This window comes from Giraffa tippelskirchi, chromosome 5, assembly GCF_054371585.1.
Source record: "Giraffa tippelskirchi isolate mGirTip1 chromosome 5, T2T-mGirTip1v1.2.pri, whole genome shotgun sequence".
NCBI lineage: Eukaryota > Metazoa > Chordata > Mammalia > Artiodactyla > Giraffidae > Giraffa > Giraffa tippelskirchi.
In genome coordinates this window covers 13,085,547-13,104,638 of record NC_137279.1, presented here as the reverse complement: position 1 = coordinate 13,104,638, position 19,092 = coordinate 13,085,547, and the positions used below count along the sequence as shown (strand labels likewise).

The 19,092-nt window shown below is 38.8% G+C and overlaps 2 protein-coding genes across 3 annotated transcripts in view; one reads left to right on the top strand and one right to left on the bottom strand.

Moving 5' to 3' along the window:
* The first annotated feature begins 694 nt into the window (after nt 1–694).
* On the top strand, nt 695–16,668 carry PRG4 (proteoglycan 4). Its single transcript, XM_081492188.1, has 13 exons — nt 695–767; nt 4,623–4,742; nt 7,261–7,410; nt 8,030–8,152; nt 9,492–9,921; nt 10,279–10,511; nt 11,634–12,512; nt 13,081–13,158; nt 13,913–14,049; nt 14,336–14,492; nt 14,961–15,158; nt 15,610–15,735; nt 16,464–16,668. The coding sequence occupies exons 1-13, from the start codon at nt 695–697 to the stop codon at nt 16,559–16,561; spliced, it is 2,802 nt and encodes a 933-aa protein (XP_081348314.1). The 3' UTR covers nt 16,562–16,668.
* Nucleotides 16,617–19,092, bottom strand: part of TPR (translocated promoter region, nuclear basket protein) — a 67,160-nt gene continuing 64,684 nt past the window's right edge. For both annotated transcript variants that reach the window (XM_081492187.1, XM_081492186.1), the window contains exons 50-51: nt 17,503–17,598; nt 16,617–16,815 (exon numbers count right to left, since the gene is read on the bottom strand). In XM_081492187.1, coding sequence (XP_081348313.1) covers nt 16,760–16,815; nt 17,503–17,598 — 152 coding nt within the window. In that variant the 3' untranslated portion in view covers nt 16,617–16,759. The remainder of the gene's footprint in view (nt 16,816–17,502; nt 17,599–19,092) is intronic.

Genomic DNA, 19,092 nt, shown 5'->3' with positions numbered 1-19,092 from the left:
AACCTTTGGACTAATTGGTTCATCCTAACATATTTGCTCTGATATATAAGACTTATGGGACATTGGAGAAATTCATCTCTCCTTTTACGGGTAAGTGTCACAGTTAACTTGCTTCATGGAATTATATGTTTTCAATTCAATAAGGATATAATTTATTAAAGGTGCTTGAAAAAGTTTATAAGGATAGTAGTTGGAGAGTTTAGAAAAGAATCACATTTATGCAATACACCTGCTGGAAGCTTATGAATTTAAATTGAGAGTTAAGAGAAAGTTGGAACTACAACTGTTTGTTAAATTAAATTTTACTAAAGCCGGTTACTTATTTTTTCCCTTCAAGATAAAATTTAAACCTTGCACTGTAAGTACATATTATAATTGGAGTAGAGTTTTAAGATAAGTCTTTTTTCTATTTGGGAGATTCTAAAGTATTAAAATGGTCAATAACATGATTGAGATGGTGATTTGATGATTTGTTTTCTGTATAAGATTAAATCTAATGGTCAAGTACTTACAATGAATTAAGGCTGGTTACTTTTGAAAGTCTTGTTTTAAGAATGGGAACTTTTTTTATCATTAAATTGCACTTTAAAATTACTGAAACGCTGTAATACAAGCATAAATTAGTGGTGAGATCCAAGAGTTTTCTAATACTTTTATTTTCTTTTCAGCGAGGGCTCAGTACCTGAAAACAGCCATGGAGTGGAAAATACTTCCCATTTACCTGCTGCTGCTTTCTCTTTTCTCGATTCAGCAAGTTTCTTCTAAAGGTACCTTAACTGTCAAAAATACTTTTATTTGACAGAGATTGCTATTTGTTCAGTTCTGACTTTTATGACAACAAAAGAAATAACTTTCTAAAAATGATGTTTGTTTAATGCATAGTAAAACCTTAAAAGTAAGGAAAGAATATGTAGCATATTTATAAGCATTTTGTATTACGAAATCTTTCTATAAGTTTTGAGTTTTCAATGCAGTAATTTTTGTACTCATTGTTCCTATGGTTCTCCCAAAGGTTTAAAACACACAGACACACAATAAAACTATGTTGGAATGATATATCATCAGATGAACTGAAATGAATAATATTTAAACAGCATATGACTTTTTCCTGTATGTTTACAAAGAAATTCAACTAATCTTTTATACCAAATAAATTATCGATAGTTTATGTTGGCATCATATTGATATAAATATACTGCAGTGAATATTTACGTTTCAAAGGGGATTTTAGTAATCTTGAAAGCGTGCCTTCTTCTTTCAAGGACTATTCATTCAGATAGGAATTTACACAGGTGTGAATGTCATTTTACAATATTGAACCATTCACAGCCCTCCAAAAATAGTCCTGTACGAACAGTTCTTGTTATTCATTTTTAGAAAATATTAAGGTACATGCAGTGTAATCACCTTAACAGAAGTCTCTAGCATCACGAAATAGATTACTTAACAATAACACCAAGCTTTGGATTTTTGTTTCCCTTTTTTTTTCTTTGATAAGCAAAATATGAGAGAAGAAAAATCAGGCACATGATTGTTACGGTAAAATTACTCTTATAAGGTAGACACTTTCAGTAAAATGATTAAATAAACTGAGCATGTGAGATACCTGCCTGCATAGACATAGTTTCAGAATCACTTAGGTAAGGTGGAAAAATTATGAGAGCAAATATAAATACTTAATCAGGAATGATGAGTACTCTGGTGTCTCCAAGCTCTTCTGTTCTCTCAGAATAAAATTACAAGGTTCATAACACAGGGTGCATTTCCTAAGTCACTTCTCCTTTGTAATACTATTCGTGGGTCACAAAATATTTTACTCCTTTGATTAAATGAATTTAAAACTAGTTGTTAAAATCATCAATAAAACTAGACAGTCATTAAATCTATGGAAATAAATATTTCCTATAAAAATAATTGACTTCCTATTTCAGAAATCTGCTAGTTTTAAAAGAACAACCTTTTGATGTTGTCTTGTCTGCTTTTCTTGCCTTCTCAATCTCTTCCCATTCTTTTTTCTGTATATATAATATATGTATTCATATACATACACTATATATGATATGCATTTTTAATGCATTGTGCACATATGTATGTAAAAAGTTCTGATAGTTGTCCTAATGTTTACTGTCTTATTTGCATAGTAAGACTTTAATTTTCCTGGATTCATTATTTTGAGATTTTTTCGGTGTTTCAACGTCCCTCTGTGGATTTAGAGCATTGCACCTGCCAGTATCTATTCCATAGATGGATTCAGTTGTTACATTTCTGTGGTTATTTCTCAGGGAGGTTTTCATGGTGTTTCCAAATGATTTAAAAAATATATGTAAGGATAATTATGCTTTTATTTTACCTAAAATAATTCTGTTCATGACTTTTATATTCATGCTCAGATGCTTTTCAAGAATTACCTATTTTGTACTCTCTTTAGCAGTGGTTGAAGGCCTCTGACTTCTCCCCACATTTATAGACCCCAGTTATCCCCACCAACAAAAGGAGCAGGAGTATAGGAAAATTAGTGCTGGCATCGCCAGCTTGCTATAAATGCATCATCAGGAATGAGAGGCAATGTAATTGGGTGGGGAAAATTTGGGTTTTGGATTCAGGTATATCAGAGTTCAAATTCTAGGTGGGCTGTTTACTTAGGATGACCATACAATTTGTTATACACATCAGGACACTTCTAAGAGTGAAAGAGGTCGATATGAATGATTGATAGGTATTCACCGACCTGTAATACATATATGCTGGAACTATTAACTAACTGGGTGCCCTTGAGCAAGTTCCTAAAATTTCTGAATTTCAGCTTTCTTATTTCTAAAACAGAGACTGCTGAAACCCTCCTGGCAATGTGTCATAAGCGTTAGAGATAATGTATGACTCAGTGACCAGCACAGAGATGCTCGGTAAATGGCAGCATTAGTAGAATTGTAGCTGCCAGCCCTCCCCCAGGAATAGCACCCTTTTTGTGCAAAGCCATTACCAGCCTGGTTTTCAAAGGTGTATTTATGTTCTCAGTCTGGTAATGACTAAATAGGCATGGTCAAGGTCACCTAGGAGGAAGCAAATGTCACTGGGACCCATCGTGAACCATCATTCCCAATCTTTTCCAGTGGATAAAATTTTCCATCACCAAGAGGCTTAGTCCTTCTTCTTAGACCTCTTCTTTATATAAAGTCATTTGGCCATGTTTACGCTAGTATTGTATGATTTTAGATTTATCAAGCTGTGCAGGGAGATGTGGGGAAGGGTATTCTAGAGATGCCATCTGCAACTGTGATTATAACTGTCAACACTACATGGAGTGCTGCCCTGACTTCAAGAAAGTCTGCACTGTGGGTAAGTCCCGAGAGCTGCTGTCTCCTCTGTCAAGCTCATGTCCTGTGAGAGTCCCCTTGCACCCCTTGCAGTACTGTTGTCAAACTGTTTCATGTCTTTGTGCTGAAGTGCCTTTCTCCCTCCCCTCGCGTAAATGTTGCAGTGTGCTGTGCCTGAAGATGACGTCAAAGCTGCAACCATAGGGGGAGGGTAAGGGGAACCTGGAAACCTGTCACTTGCGCAAGACTATTGACTACTGCCAAGTATCATGTCTTGTTTTAAATAGAGACTTAACACTGTGACTCAGGAGTCATTAAGTAAACAGGAGTAATTCTTTGCTATTAACCAGAGAGGTAATTACTTAGTGATGGACCCCTTCAATAGCTTCATCAAAGAAGCTCATGGAAATAAAATAATTTTGCTTACTCTTTGACTTTTTGATATTATGTTTCTAAGTTACCTGAAAAAAGGCACTTTACAGTGTTTAATAATGAGTATTTAATGATGTATTTCAGTTAAAACCAAAGGGTGTAATTTTAAATCGATACTTCACATAAACGTATTTTGGACCATTTTGTTGTTAATGTGCAAAAATTTCATATTTACGAAAATTATTAAGGTGGCTCAAAGTTATGTCTGCTTTAGAATTTGCATGTGAAGTTGGTAAATATATTGTTGTACAATTTATTTGTTGTGTAAGGTAATTATTTCAAATATGTCTGTGTAAATCACTGTGGCTTTAACCAAGGCTCTTGGGGGAAACAAGCAGACTTCTCTTATATAGTCCATATCAAAGGATTGGGCTGACATCTTTCAGTTCTATATCATGTCAGTTTGTCATAATAAAGGTCTGTGCATTCTGAATAAGTTTTGAGCCTAACTAGTGACCTAATTATTTTAAGCCAGCTTTTTAGGATATATTGTTATAGAATATGCATCCTCAATTAACGAAAATCTATTTGGAAAGTAATGGTGTGAGGAGAGGATGGGGGAATTCATATGAAGGATACTTACCTCTTTAGACATTTCTCAGTTTTCCACTGTTCATACATGAAATGACTCAGGCAGCACTGGGATGTCTCTTGGAGCCTTGAAGGGCAAGAAAAGTTTCCCTATGTCTCCAGATTTCTTTCTTGACTTCAGCTGTCTTCATTTGGGAAACCAACCATTTTCCAAATTCCAAAGAAGGCTTAGCTATGCACTTTTGGAGCTCTAGTCAGCTATAAGGTGGAAAATGGTTAATCAATACACAGGCACGACTGACCACACAACCAATAACCTATAATGTTTTCCTTTGCTCTGGGTAGAGCTTTCCTGTAAAGGCCGCTGCTTCGAATCCTTTGCAAGAGGGAGGGAGTGTGACTGCGACTCAGACTGTAAGAAGTACGGCAAGTGCTGTTCCGATTATGGCACTTTTTGTGAAGAAGGTAAGCATCCCGTTACCATCAGTGCCTCTCAGTACAGCCAGATCTGTGCACCTACCCTAGCGCCACAGATAATGTCTAACACGTGGTTCATCTCAGGTCTCCATTTTACTAACATGTAAGCTCTTTGTTTCACCATGATGAATTAAAGAAGGAATGCTTCTTCATATCACTCCCTGGCTCAGCCAGGTTCCAGGAGCACAAGAGATTGCGGGTTGAGTAACAGAGATAGGGGCCGGTATCCATGCTTCTCTCCTCCAGGTGTGGTTCAGCTGCAGGTTAAATCAGAATCATCCAGCTCATTTGATGATTTCTTGTATCCAGCTCATTTGATGATTTCTTGTCTAATCCCATTGTGCTGACCTCAAAAAGTCAACTGTCCTTTGAGCTATCTGTGCTTTTGCTCTCAGTGTTCTTGAGTGTGTATCTGAGGACAGAATCAACACGTTCAAATTCTCTGAACTAGTAAATTTAGGAGTCAGTTTAAAGCACTAAATTGATAAGCAAATCAAGAAGTTAACTGTCTACTGTGTTCCTCTCCCCTCTCTACAGTCTCAATAGTCTCTATCTAAATGCCTGTATATGAAGGGGTCAGTAAAAAAAGGTAGTTCCATTTTAAAATCCTCTGATTATAGGTCCTGAAGGAGTACTCTGAGAGCTTAATAAAACCCTCTAAATTTACCAAAAGAAAAAAGATTTACAAAAATGTATTTAAATAATTGATTCCTTTCGTTTACCAAATGTTTGCTCTTAAATCCTACTCTGTTAAAGCAAGAATATCTGTAAAGTAAAAGTGAAAATAAGTACTGCTTGCCTAATCTTATCATTTTATTTAAACAAGGTTGCATCTTCTGCTTCTGTCAAACAGCGAAGAAATAGGGTGGAAAACTATTAATCAGCATAGTGGAGGAACATTTCTTAACTCTTCAATGTTTTCATTGGAAAGCATTCCAAAAATAATGGAGACAACACCCTTGTAATTAAAATCTCCAAGTGCAGAGTTCCTGCAGCTTTCAGATGGACCTATGAGATGAGTGCTTCTTATTCACTCATCACTCTGATAATTGTTTTGGCTGTGAGACAAAAAACTAAGAATTTATTTTGGGCAGAGGACAGATGGGGAGGGAAGATGATTAGAGAATGATCATTGACAGAACCATATTAATAAAGGCAATAGTTTATGCTACCAAGTGGCGGGTCAGATTACTTGAGGTGTATGTAAAACTCAATGAAAAAAAATTGATGAAGGTAGTGCTTCATTCACAGAATTCACAGAGATGGTCAGGGTCCAACTGAAAATGGAGGCATCAATTAGAGCTTCAGCATTTTCTTTAAAAAAAAACAAACACCCAAGCTATCTTGCAATTCACCACTTAGCCATTTTAAGATTGCTATAGATACTGCTTATAGGCATCTAGATGTCTCAAAGTCCTAACAGTTCAAGAATTGAAGCAGTCAAGCACCTCTGAATGTGGATGAGAAAACCAAGAGGTTTTTCTCTGTTAACCACGAGGTTAAGTAGTTTGCTCAGGATCATTAGAATGTGAAAAAACTTTTTCTCAAGTTGTGGTACCTGGCATTTTTGTGGGGTGGGAGGAAAAAGAGGGAACATTGTGGTGGTCAGTTTATGGAAATTACAAAAACAGAGTTTGGAGAAGTTTGGTAAGAGTAGCAGGATTTATCTCCTCCACCCAGGGGGCCTCCTCTCTCCCTGTTTTCTGCTTTCTTATCTTTCAGAAGTCCCTCTTCTTTTCTTCTGGTTCCTAATGATCAAAACATGTTCCATGTCTTCTCTTCTAGGCATGAGAAGGGGTAAAGAGTAGGGGCAATAAAAGGTTAAAAAGATACATGCCAAACCATTAAGCTATTTCACCTTGGAGAAGGGCAATGCATTTTGAGGAAAGCATAATATGAAAGTGTGAAATTCTTCCAAGGGTACATATTCATGTAGAAATTTTGTAATTAAAAAAAAAGGTAAATTGGTATCATTTGATTTAAATGAATATGACAACAGGAAAATGTAAGTTTTATATTTTTCCTCTTGAGAGCATAAATATCTGTCAACCACATGCAGGGATTATTTTTATATCACAGAAGGCTGGCATAAAGGATGGAACGCATAGAGTTAAGCATGTTTTAGGCAAGGCAGGCAAACACCTCTGGAAATCATCTAGGAGAACACATCTCAGTTTGCAGGCGGGGGGGATTCAAGGGGGTTTGCCCATTTGCCCAAGGTCAACCGCAGAGCCTTGCAGGTCTAGAACTGGAATTCAGGTCTTCTGACTCCTGAGCCTTTGCTCCAAGTCATAATTTACAGTGATTTGAGAATCAGTTTTTTTTTTAAATAGCAATGCATTCTCAGAATTCATTAGTTTGGAGTAATTAGCGCTGGGCTGAGAGCTTGCCTGCACTGGTCTTCACCAGCATCTACTCTTGAAGCCAGATGGCATCTGTGCCTTTCAATTAGAGTTGCTGATGAATGTGAACAAGATGTTAACCGACCTGTCTTGCTTGGCCTCAGTGCATAAGCCCACAACACCACCACCTCCAAAGACTGCACCTCCAACTGCAGGAGCATCTCAGACCATCAGATCAACAACCAAACGTTCACCCAAATCACGAAACAGGAAGAAGACTAAGAAAGTTATAGAATCAGAGGAAATAACAGAAGGTAGGAAGATGACAGATGTAACAGAAGGTTGTTTCTAAGATGAAACAACCCGTAGGGAGACTACTTCTATAAACTCTTCATAGAATAAGGTGATCTTCTGAGTCATTAAAGGCTCATCACACTTTTTGTTTAAGTCAAAGTTCAAGCCAAAGTTATTTTCTTATCTTCTGAGTCATTAAAGGCTCATCACACTTTTTGTTTAAGTCAAAGTTCAAGCCAAAGTTACTTTCTTATTTACCAAACTGTGCAGGACTAGATTAAAATAATCAGAAGAAACAAGACTTATTGTTTTAAAAAAAGAGTCCATGATTTTCTTCGTATAACGATTTGATTCGGTGGGATATAAGAAAGTTGAGTGATGTATGGCAAAAATTAAAAAAAAAAAGAAAAAAAAAGAAAGTTATATATTGAATAGTTATACTCTAGCATCTGTGACAAGCTCAGGTGCCCTGCTTTTAACTGACATTTACAAGAGCAGTTGCTCATTTTACTGATAAAACAAAAGCAGAATATGACATTTGTAGATCAATAAACAGCATTTCTTGTTGTATTTGGACTGGCAGTTCTTTTTTGCTTTAAATCACAGTTGGTGTGATCAACTTTTTCATTTGATTTATAGAACATTCTGTTTCTGAAAATCAAGAGTCTTCTTCCTCCTCTTCCTCTTCCTCTTCAACTATTCGGAAAATCAAGTCTTCCAAAAATTCAGCTGCTAATAGAGAATTAAAGAAGAAACCCAAAGGTTTGAGCATTGATAAAGATCAATGACTATATCAATGCCATGTTAAAAATAATTATCTAGAAGCAATGTGTGTGGGAGAATGACTTGAGGACATTTCAATATTGAGGGGGGTGTAACTTCATAAATATAAAAAGATATTCGTGAAAATTTCCTATAGGAAATTAGTGCCAAGCAGCTAAGACACCACTCTGTAAAGCCAAAGAAGATGATAACAGCAACTGTAGAACCGTAGGATGGCATCAGAGATGATTACTAATGGTTTTCTATTTCAGTTCCTCTCTACCTGATGGCATTTCTCTCTCTTCTTTCTTATGGTTTCATTTCTCCTAAAAGAACATTTATATTGTTAAGTATTTTGAAACTTTAATCCATTAAATTCTCATATATTCCCAAAAGGCAATATTATTATTCACATTTTACAGATCTTCTTTATGATTTTTCTAATTATGTCATATCTGATTTTTCTGTAATAAAGGACATACTACAGAATTGGCTATTACCTCCTAAAGAGAAATTTCGTTTGTTCTGCTTTTGAAAAATTATTTCCTGAATTTCTAAAATATATTCTCATTCTCCAGGAAATGGCAGATTTTGGATACTGGAGTTTTGAAGAATTCTATTTCCTGGGTGGTTATTTCCCCTGAAGCCTTCTTTCTAGCTGAATAGCAAGATATTTAATCTCTGAGCATTAATAGAATTGTTTGATAAACAGAACTCATCTAAGTGATGTGCCTCTTGGGCTCTGTAGTTCACCTATGGGGTGGCTGCTATGGGAAGTCCTGTTAAATAGGGTCCTTTTGCTGCCATAGTATCCTAATCTCCCTCTCTGCATCCCCTGAGCCTGCTGAGTTTAGATGGACAGAGAAAAGGCAGTTCAAAGCCATGTGCATGGAAGCAGGGCTAAGCTGGAAGCTTGGGGGTGACTGGAACAGATTCCCTGGATGTAGTTATGGAGGTTTCTGAGGGAATTGGTGCAGTGGATCTAAAAGATGCTGCAACTAGGTTTCCAGTAAAGGGGCACTGAACAATAAGAAATAAGAAGAGGTGAGAAAGTGAGGAGCAAAGAACATTGATATGAAAGTTATTAGTGTTACTGATCATATTAACAATTTCCAAGTTGCCACTTGCTTCCATGTATCAATTGTATTGAGTTTTGTATTTTTCATCCTTTCTCTCATTCATTCCCTAAAATAGTCCAGTGAAATAGTATTTACCATTTTACAGTAATTCAAGACATGTTAGAGATTAGCAATTTGCCTAGACACACACAGCCAGTCAATGATAAGGATGGTATCTTTATGTCACAAAAATAAAAAGATGTATGTTTTTTTTTCTCTAGTAAAAGATAACAAGAAGAAAAGAACTCCTAAAAAGAAACCTACCCCAGAACCACCAGTTATAGATGAAGGTGGAAGTGGACTGGATAATGGTGATTTCAAGCTCACCCCAACTCCTAACATTCCCACCACTCAACGTAATAAAGTTACCACAACTCCCAAGATTACAACAGTAAAACCAACACTTCCTAAGCCCAGTCTTCCACCTAATTCTGACACAACTAAAGAGACACCTTCGACAGTCAACACAGAGACAACAGTTAAAACTAAAGAGACTTCTACAACAAATAAACAGACTTCCACTGGCGCAAAAGAGAAGACTACTTCAGCTAAAGAGACACAAACTACAGAGAATACATCTACTAAAGGTCTTGCACCAACACCTGAAGTTCCTGCTACATCTACACCCAAAGCTGAAACTATAACCAAATCCCTTACACCCAGCACCCCCAAGAAGCCTACTCCCACCACCCCGAAGGAGCCTGCACCTACCACCCCCAAGAAGCCTGCACCCACCGCCCCCAAGGAGCCTGCTCCCACCACCCCCAAGGAGCCTGCATCCACCACCCCCAAGGAGCCAGCTCCCACCACCATCAGGGAGCCTGCTCCCACCCCCAAAGAGCCTGCTCCCACCACCCCCAAGGAGCCTGCTCCCACCCCACCAAAGGAGCCTGCTCCCACCACCCCCAAGGAGCCTGCTCCCACCACCCCCAAGGAGCCTGCACCCACCACCCCCAAGGAGCCTGCTCCCACCACCCCCCAGGAGCCTGCACCCACCACCCCCCAGGAGCCTGCTCCCACCACCCCTAAGGAGCCTGCTCCCACCACCCCCAAGGAGCCTGCTCCCACCACCCCCAAGGAGCCTGCTCCCACCACCCCCAAGGAGCCTGCACCCACCACCCCCAAGGAGCCTGCACCCACCACTACCCCCAAGGAGCCTGCTCCCACCACCCCCAAGGAGCCTGCACCCACCACCCCCAAGGAGCCTGCACCCACCACCCCCAAGGAGCCTGCACCCACCACTACCCCCAAGGAACCTGCTCCCACCACTCCCAAGGAACCTGCACCCACTACCCCCAAGGAGCCTGCACCCACCACTACTCCCAAGGAACCTGCTCCCACCACTACTCCCAAGGAACCTGCTCCCACTACCCCCAAGGAGCCTGCTCCCACCACCCCTAAGGAGCCTGCTCCCACCACCCCCAAGGAGCCTGCTCCCACCACCCCCAAGGAGCCTGCTCCCACCACCCCCAAGGAGCCTGCACCCACCACCCCCAAGGAGCCTGCACCCACCACCCCCAAGGAGCCTGCACCCACCACCCCCAAGGAGCCTGCACCCACCACTACCCCCAAGGAGCCTGCACCCACCACTACCCCCAAGGAGCCTGCACCCACCACTACCCCCAAGGAGCCTGCTCCCACCACCCCCAAGGAGCCTGCACCCACCACTACCCCCAAGGAGCCTGCACCCACCACTACCCCCAAGGAGCCTGCACCCACCACTACTCCCAAGGAACCTGCTCCCACCACGCCCAAGGAGCCTGCTCCCACCCCACCAAAGGAGCCTGCTCCCACCACCCCCAAGGAGCCTGCTCCCACCACCCCCAAGGAGCCTGCACCCACCACCCCCAAGGAGCCTGCTCCCACCACCCCCCAGGAGCCTGCACCCACCACCCCCAAGGAGCCTGCACCCACCACCCCCAAGGAGCCTGCTCCCACCACCCCCCAGGAGCCTGCACCCACCACCCCCAAGGAGCCTGCTCCCACCACCCCCAAGGAGCCTGCACCCACCACCCCCAGGGAGCCTGCACCCACCACCCCCAGGGAGCCTGCACCCACCACCACCCCCAAGGAACCTGCACCCACCACCACCCCCAAGGAACCTGCTCCCACCACCCCCAAGGAACCTGCTCCCACCACCCCCAAGGAGCCTGCACCCACCACCACCCCCAAGGAGCCTGCACCCACCACCACCCCCAAGGAGCCTGCTCCCACCACCCCCGTCAAGGAGCCTGCACCCACCACCCCCAAGGAGCCTGTTCCTGCCGACCCCAAGAAGCCTGCTCCTGCTGAAGCCAAGAAGCCTGCTCCTGCTGAAGCCAAGAAGCCCACTCCAAATTCTCCTGAGACACCTGCTCCAAGTTCTCCTGATATACCTGCTCCAACCATCTCAGAGGCCTCTACTTCAACTACCACCATGGAGCCTCTCACTACTCCGAAGGGCCCTGCTGAATCAACTCCTCAACCTCCTATAGAACCCACACCAAAGGCTCTTGAAGACAGTCCCAAGGAGCCTGCAGTACCCACAATCAAGCCTCCTAAAGTGAACATACCTGAAATGACTACAACAGTTAAAGACAAGTCCACAGAAAAAGACATACATTCTATACCTGAAATTACAACAGCTGTAGCTAAGATTATAACAGAGGCAGCAACTAAAACAGAAAAGACTACTGAATCCAAAATACCAAGTACAACCACAGATGTAACATCTACCACAACTGAAGATGCCACTACATCATCCAAAACTACTCCTAAAGCAACTCTTGCACCTAAAGTAATGACTGCAACAAAGAAGACGACCAAAAAGACTACGAGCAAACCTGAACAAACCACAGCTGCACCAAAAGGCACAGCTACTCATTCTCAAGTGACAACTCCTAAACTGCAGAAACCAACCAAAGCACCCAAAAAGCCCACTTCGACCAAAAAGCCAAGAACACCTCGAGTGAGAAGACCAAAGACTACGCCGACTCCCCCAAAGATGATGACATCAGCGATGCCTGAACCGACTCCTACTTCTTTAGCAGAAGCCATGCTCCAAACCACCACCAGCCCTACCCCAGCCCCCAGCTCAGTAATAATTGAGGTAAACCCAAAGAATGAGGATGCAGATGCTGCTGAAGGAGAAAAACCTCACGTGATTGTCAGGCCCCATGTTCTAACTCCTATAGTCATTCCAGGCACTGAAATCATAGTGAGAGGACCCAGTCAAGGCTTCGGCATCAACCCCATGTTTTCAGGTAATATCAATCAGTTACTTTCATGTTTAAAATTGGCAATGTTACATCTTTCTGAACCAGAATGCCCGGATTTAGTATTATTCTATTGATATATATTTAAAACCCTGAACTTAAACTTGTGAAGTTTTACATCTTCTCTACAGGTAAGCAGAGGGGTAATCAAATAAGTTTATTTGGTATTTGGAAAATCAAATAACAACCTAGGGTTATAAGAATCTGCAATCTTCTTTGCCAAACCAATTCCACAGGGCAATCAGAACTAAGAAACAGAATTTCTCATTGAGACTGAACATCTAAGACCTGTCTAATTTACATGAAGATCAGGTATCCTGACCCATTCCAATTCATAATGTATGTTTATATACTTTTTTGAGTAATATCACCTTTAAGTAAAACTATGAACAGTGTCACTTTTTTTAACCTCTGAAATACATGTACCTCAAACATGTACTCTTCAAGAACTTAGGAAAGGGTGAAGAGAGGAACAAGAACCTAATGGGAAGACTTGAAAAGAGCGGAGCCCTCTTCTCATGTTTATGTTGACTCAATTTGTGTTAATTTGTTTCAGATGAAACTAATTTATGCAATGGTAGGCCAGTAGATGGACTGACTACTTTGCGCAATGGGACATTAGTTGCCTTTCGAGGTGAGTTTGGTGCACATTTCTTTTTCTGCTCCTTGTTTGGTTCTTGGTATTTAGGAGAATCAGTCACTGGAGAGTACAAATTTGAGTTGAGCTTCCTGGAGGGAAACCTGACTGATAAACTTACCTCACACAATTATTATAAGGACCTAAGGGTAAATACTAAAGTATTGGACTAAAAAAGTTAGACATACTGAAAGTACGTTAGTTGCTCAGTCATGTCTGACTCTGCAATCCCATGGACTGTAGCCTGTCAGGCTCCTCTGTCCATGGGATTTTCCAGGCAAGAACACTGGAGTGGGTTGCCATTCCCTTCTCCAGGGGATCTTTCCGACCCAGGGATCAAACCTGGGGTCTCTGACATTGCAGGCAGATTGCTGACCATCTGAGCCACTAGGGAATAAAGTAACAAAACTAAGTTATTTAATTATAACTACTTAATTCTAACAGATAAAGAAATTGAGAGATTAAGTGACTTTCTGTAAATCAAAGCTAGAAGGCCCTTTCTAGAGAAACTGGGAAGCTAAAAATTTTGTCATGCTAAATTTCAGACTTGAGAAACATCTATTCCCAAAAATGTTCAAATACTGTCTTCTGCATTTAGTACTCACAATTCTGACTAACCATCAGAGAATGCTTGTCAACACATTCAATCTGTTTATGATAAACTATTTTTAAAAGATTTGATTTTGATTTCTTCTGGAATAGGTTTCAGTCTTCATTCAGCTTGTAGGCTGAACATCACTTTCAATTTTAGGTCATTATTTCTGGATGCTAACTCCATTCAGCCCACCATCTCCACCTCGGAGAATTACTGCAGTTTGGGGCATTCCCTCCCCCATTGATACTGTTTTTACTAGATGCAACTGTGAAGGAAAAACTTTCTTCTTTAAGGTAAGAAAAATATCTTTGTGAGAGAAATCAGCAAACAGTTACTTTTTATTACAAAAACATAAATCAGTTTAACTTCCATTTCAGAAAGTCTCCACACTTTAACAAACTACCATTAAAATTTGATAAAAAGTTAATTTGGTAACCCTGTCAAATTATTCAAATTATTAACTAAGGTAAAACTTTCTCCCAATACTTAAATCTAATAATGAGTTTCTAACCTTCCCCCCACTCACTTTATAACCTTTTAAAAGAGCTGTTCGCATCATTTCCTCGTTTTAATTATCAGGATTCTCAGTACTGGCGTTTCACCAATGATATAAAAGATGCAGGATATCCCAAACTAATTTCCAAAGGATTTGGAGGACTAAATGGAAAAATAGTGGCAGCTCTCTCAATAGCTCAATACAAGAACAGACCTGAATCGGTGTATTTTTTCAAGAGAGGTATGTGTTACATAATTAACAAAATTGAAAAACTTTTAAGGAGAGATCTGACAGGAAAATTTCATTCAATATTTTCATTTATTACTGGGATTGCTGTCAACAAATATCTTTGATGTCTAGAACCAAATATTTTCAATTAAAAAATAAATTAAGGGCAGTAAGAAGTATTTTGTTTTCTTGACATTCAAAGCACAATTTCATGAGTTTTCAGGACATTTATATAAAGAATGTTATTTATTTTCAAACAAAGCTAAATATGTAACTATGCAGTGTGTTGGCTTTATTCACAAGTACTTCAAGATTCAGTTATTTTTACAGTACCCTTAACTAATAACCATTATTAATGTCTGGACCATACTGTATAAAAAACATCCATTGTTTCCTCTACCTTGTAAAAAGCTCTTTTCCACCTCTTTTGGGCATTAAGATTAATTTTCATATTATATGTGATTTTCTAATTCATCATAGGTGGCAGCGTTCAGCAGTACACTTACAAACAGGAACCTACCCAAAAGTGTACTGGAAGAAGGCCTGCTATAAATTATTCCGTGTATGGAGAAACAGCACAGGTTAGGAGACGTCGATTTGAACGTGCTCTAGGACCTTCTCAAATACACACCATCAGAATTCATTATTTACCCAACAGAGTCCCTTATCAAGACAAAGGTAATATTTTTTCACTGTGTTAATTCTTAGACATGAAGTAGATGTAATATAGTATCGATTATTAAATATAAATTCTGACCAAATAACCCTAATACTTTAAGCTTATTAACGTAAAACATCAATTTGCCTCAATGAATGACCAAAGATCAATACTGTATTTTTCTTTGTGGATAAGAAAGACAATTTATTCAGGCTTATTAATTATAATAAATACCATTAACTAAGAACATTAAGCTCAAATCTATAACCCTCAAAATAGTCCTAAAAGGTAGATATTTGTACCACATGAGAGACAGCAAAAGTTGAGGCATCCAAGTTAACTCACCCAAGGTAACAGAGCTACTAAGTGACCAAACTAAGGTTAAAACCCATGTCTGTCTGATTCAACAACTGCTCTTTCCAATACAGTACAATGCTGTTCAATCTAATACATTTAAAATGTCATCTACAGGTTTCCTCCATAATGAAGTTAAAGTGAGTACACTGTGGAGAGGACTTCCAAATGTGGTTACTTCAGCAATATCACTGCCCAACATCAGAAGACCTGATGGCTATGATTACTATGCCTTTTCTAAAGGTAAGTTATTATCTCTGAAACATGAATAAAATCAAATCAAAACCAAGTGTTCAATGGTGGCTAAAGGTGAGAAGTTAAATTCTATCACTTACTGTAATTATTCTGAAGAGAAAGCTTAGATTATTGGTTCATTTTCAATTAAACTGAATGGATTACAATTCATTTCTGCCCTATCCTTCATGAGATTAAAGCCTAGTGTAATAAAACATCCACTAAACTGAGTTAAAACTGCTATTGAAAATATTTTACTTTTATTACCAGTGGCATTTAACAGAGGCCTTATTTACTATAAAGTTATACCAATTTATATCATTATACAGTCTGTAAGATCAGAAAGAAGTTCCTAAGAAACTAATTTTATTAATTATATTACCTGGGGTATTTTTCTTTGAAAAAGTCATGAAAATATAAGCTATTCTGCCTATATAAATGACATCAGAATGTATTTTTTTAAAGAATAAAATTCAAACGAATTATCATTTTTTAAACTAACTTGGTTTTCTCAAATTCTTACACTGAAAAAGCAGAATTAAATATAATTTTATTGAAAGATGGTGAAAGGTCACTCTGCCTATGCAGCAGGTTTTCTTTTTGTCAGAAAGTTCAAATTAATTAATACATTTCTGATATTAAAATGATAAATACTCTGAGCATAATAATAAATAGAGACTACTTTTAAGTGTTTTACTTTTCTTTTTAATTGAAAAAGTGATCCTTCCTCTTTTTAGATCAATACTATAACATTGACGTGCCAAGCAGGACAGCAAGAGCCATTACTACTCGTTCTGGGCAGACCTTATCCAATACCTGGTACAACTGTCCTTAGACTGATGGGCGAAGGAAGAATCAACTAATTAAAATGAAGAAACAAATGATAAATGTTGACACTGAAATACATTTTATTAATAAAGAACACTGAGATAAGCATACCAATTTAAATACAAAAACGTTTTTAAACTCGACAGTCATTACACTAAAACAGATCTGACAATCTTATTCACAGTTATTGTAGTTTACAGAACATTTAATTAATATTTCCTCTGTTTATTCCTCCTCTCCCTCCCATTGCATGGCTCACACCTATAAGAGAAAAAAGGAATAAAACTGAATGCATCTTTAAAAAAGTTAGCTCAAACTAGAGTATTTTAAGAAGTTAGCTTAAAACAAGAGTATTCACTTACCCTAGTTCATTATAAAAATTTTCAAGATCAAGTGTCTAAGCGTATAGACACAAAACTGTGTTAGGTATTTTACATCTTCAATGGAAATCATTACAATTATATTCATGTTTTATAACATGAATGCAATCTCTAATAGTTAAACTGGAAAACAAAAGTATTAAAATTTTACATTTTTCTTTACATTTTTTTCTTTTTCTTTTCTTTTGTGACTAGCTAAACAAGTCACAAAGCCTTATTCTTCTGTTTAAAAGGTGTAACAACAAAAGGCATGTAACAAGTGATTACATAGCACTATAACATTTTAGCTTTTCCAGATCTTACCCTGAATTCAAGGAAGAAATGAGTAAAAATAAAATATAAGCACATATTCATTATATACCTATGGTACACAAACCTGTCTACAAGAAGCTTATAGATTAGTAAACATCAGAAGCTCAACGTGTAATTATTTAATAGCCCTTGGAATATTTTAAAGAACAAACAAAAAAGTCAAGTGAATACACACTGGAAGCTTAAGGATTAGAAAACTCACTCTATTTAATACTACCGCACATCCTATCACGTGATCAGTATATTAGAAATTTACCTCTCTGTCTGTTAAACTGGCGACCACGGACACCTTGCCTCAATGTTGTCTGAAGTCTTACTCGTCTGAAAGGCTTCGGCTGACTACTGCTAGTATCTAAGAAAAGCATTAATATACAGGAAAGCAAGTTAATAAACAAGAAAGCAGTTATTTAAAATGACAAAAACTAATTACTAAGTGAATGCATGAATAGAATGCAGAGGTGCCCATTGCTTTGTATATTTAAATATTGTTTGTTTTTTAACAAGGGACATTTAACAAACAAAAAGGTAAAAAGTTAAAAAATGTAAAAAAAATTTTTTTGACTTTTTCATTCATTTCACCCAACTCTTAGATTTAATAATAAATATTTACTTGGCTCCTATCCACATATCAGACACTGAGCAAGGGGCTGGGGAATACAATGGGAAAACAAACTACCAACATCCTTCAGGAAACCACAGTCCATTGCAATATACCACCAGTCATATCTGACTCCTCCCTTTTCCAGACATCCCTAATCCAATCATTAGCAAATTCTGTAAGCTCCAATTTTAATCTATATCCTGAATCGGAGTCCTCACAATCTTGACTCTACGATCCTGTCTAAAACATCATCGTCTCTATCTTCAATACTGCAATATTCTCCAAACTTTCTCTTTGTTGCTGCCCATTACTCACTTTCAGTCTCTTCTCTACCCAGCAGCCAAACTGATACTAAGTTCAGTCAGATCATGTCACCACACTGTCTGAAGCCTTCCAAAAGCCTGATACATCCATGAAAGCCGAAGAAATGACAGTGGGCTACAAGATCTATCTATCCTCCCCCATCCCATTATCTCCCGCTATTTTCTCTCTGTCCAGATCATGTTTCAGCCACACAGGCCTCTTTGCTGACCCTGAACATATCACACTGTTGCCTTATGGACTCCGCATCTACTCTTTTTCTCGTCCTGGAACACCTTCCCCTGAAGAGCTGCACAGCTTTGCTCCCTTACCTTCAGGTTTTTCCTTAAATATCACTTTCTTTCGTAACGCTTCTGTAAAACTGCCTGGCACTTGGTAGGCACTTAAATATTTGCTGAGCACATGGATGACTGCTCAGATGGGGAGGATTAGTGTTAACACCCTAATTTCATATTATACTGTAAAAGGGAACAAGAACCGCATTTTCTTATGCAAGCTCTGATAAGATATAACTTGTGCCCTCCCGTGGAGGAAAGACAATTCTCATGGGACATCAGAATATGACTAGGGGCATAGAATTTCAATTATTGTATTATTCATAATGCTATCATACTGATAATAATTATGACAGCTACAATTTGAACCTTACTGTGTGCAAAGCACTGAGTTATATAATTTACATACATTATTTCTAATCCTGATTGCAAGATGAGTTATGAATGTCCATATTTCACAATGAAGTGAGCAGAGATTTAAAGTTACTAGCTGTTAAAAGACAGATACAGAATCTGAATCTGAGCATATTAGCTAATGGGTTAATATGTCACAGAAAAGCAGCAGAAAGGGAGAAGAGGTCTTGAGATAGCCAAGTGCCATGACTGTTTTAAAAAAGTAAGTAACTGAGCAGGTCTTCCATAAAACCTG

Excerpts from the sequence above, each read along its gene's own strand:
- PRG4 (XM_081492188.1), top strand. The coding sequence starts at position 695 with ATGGAGTGGAAAATACTTCCCATTTACCTGCTGCTGCTTTCTCTTTTC. Across the intron at positions 4,743-7,260 it reads TGGCACTTTTTGTGAAGAAG|TGCATAAGCCCACAACACCA; the intron begins GTAAGCATCCCG and ends GCTTGGCCTCAG. Across the intron at positions 14,050-14,335 it reads GAAAAACTTTCTTCTTTAAG|GATTCTCAGTACTGGCGTTT; the intron begins GTAAGAAAAATA and ends TTTAATTATCAG.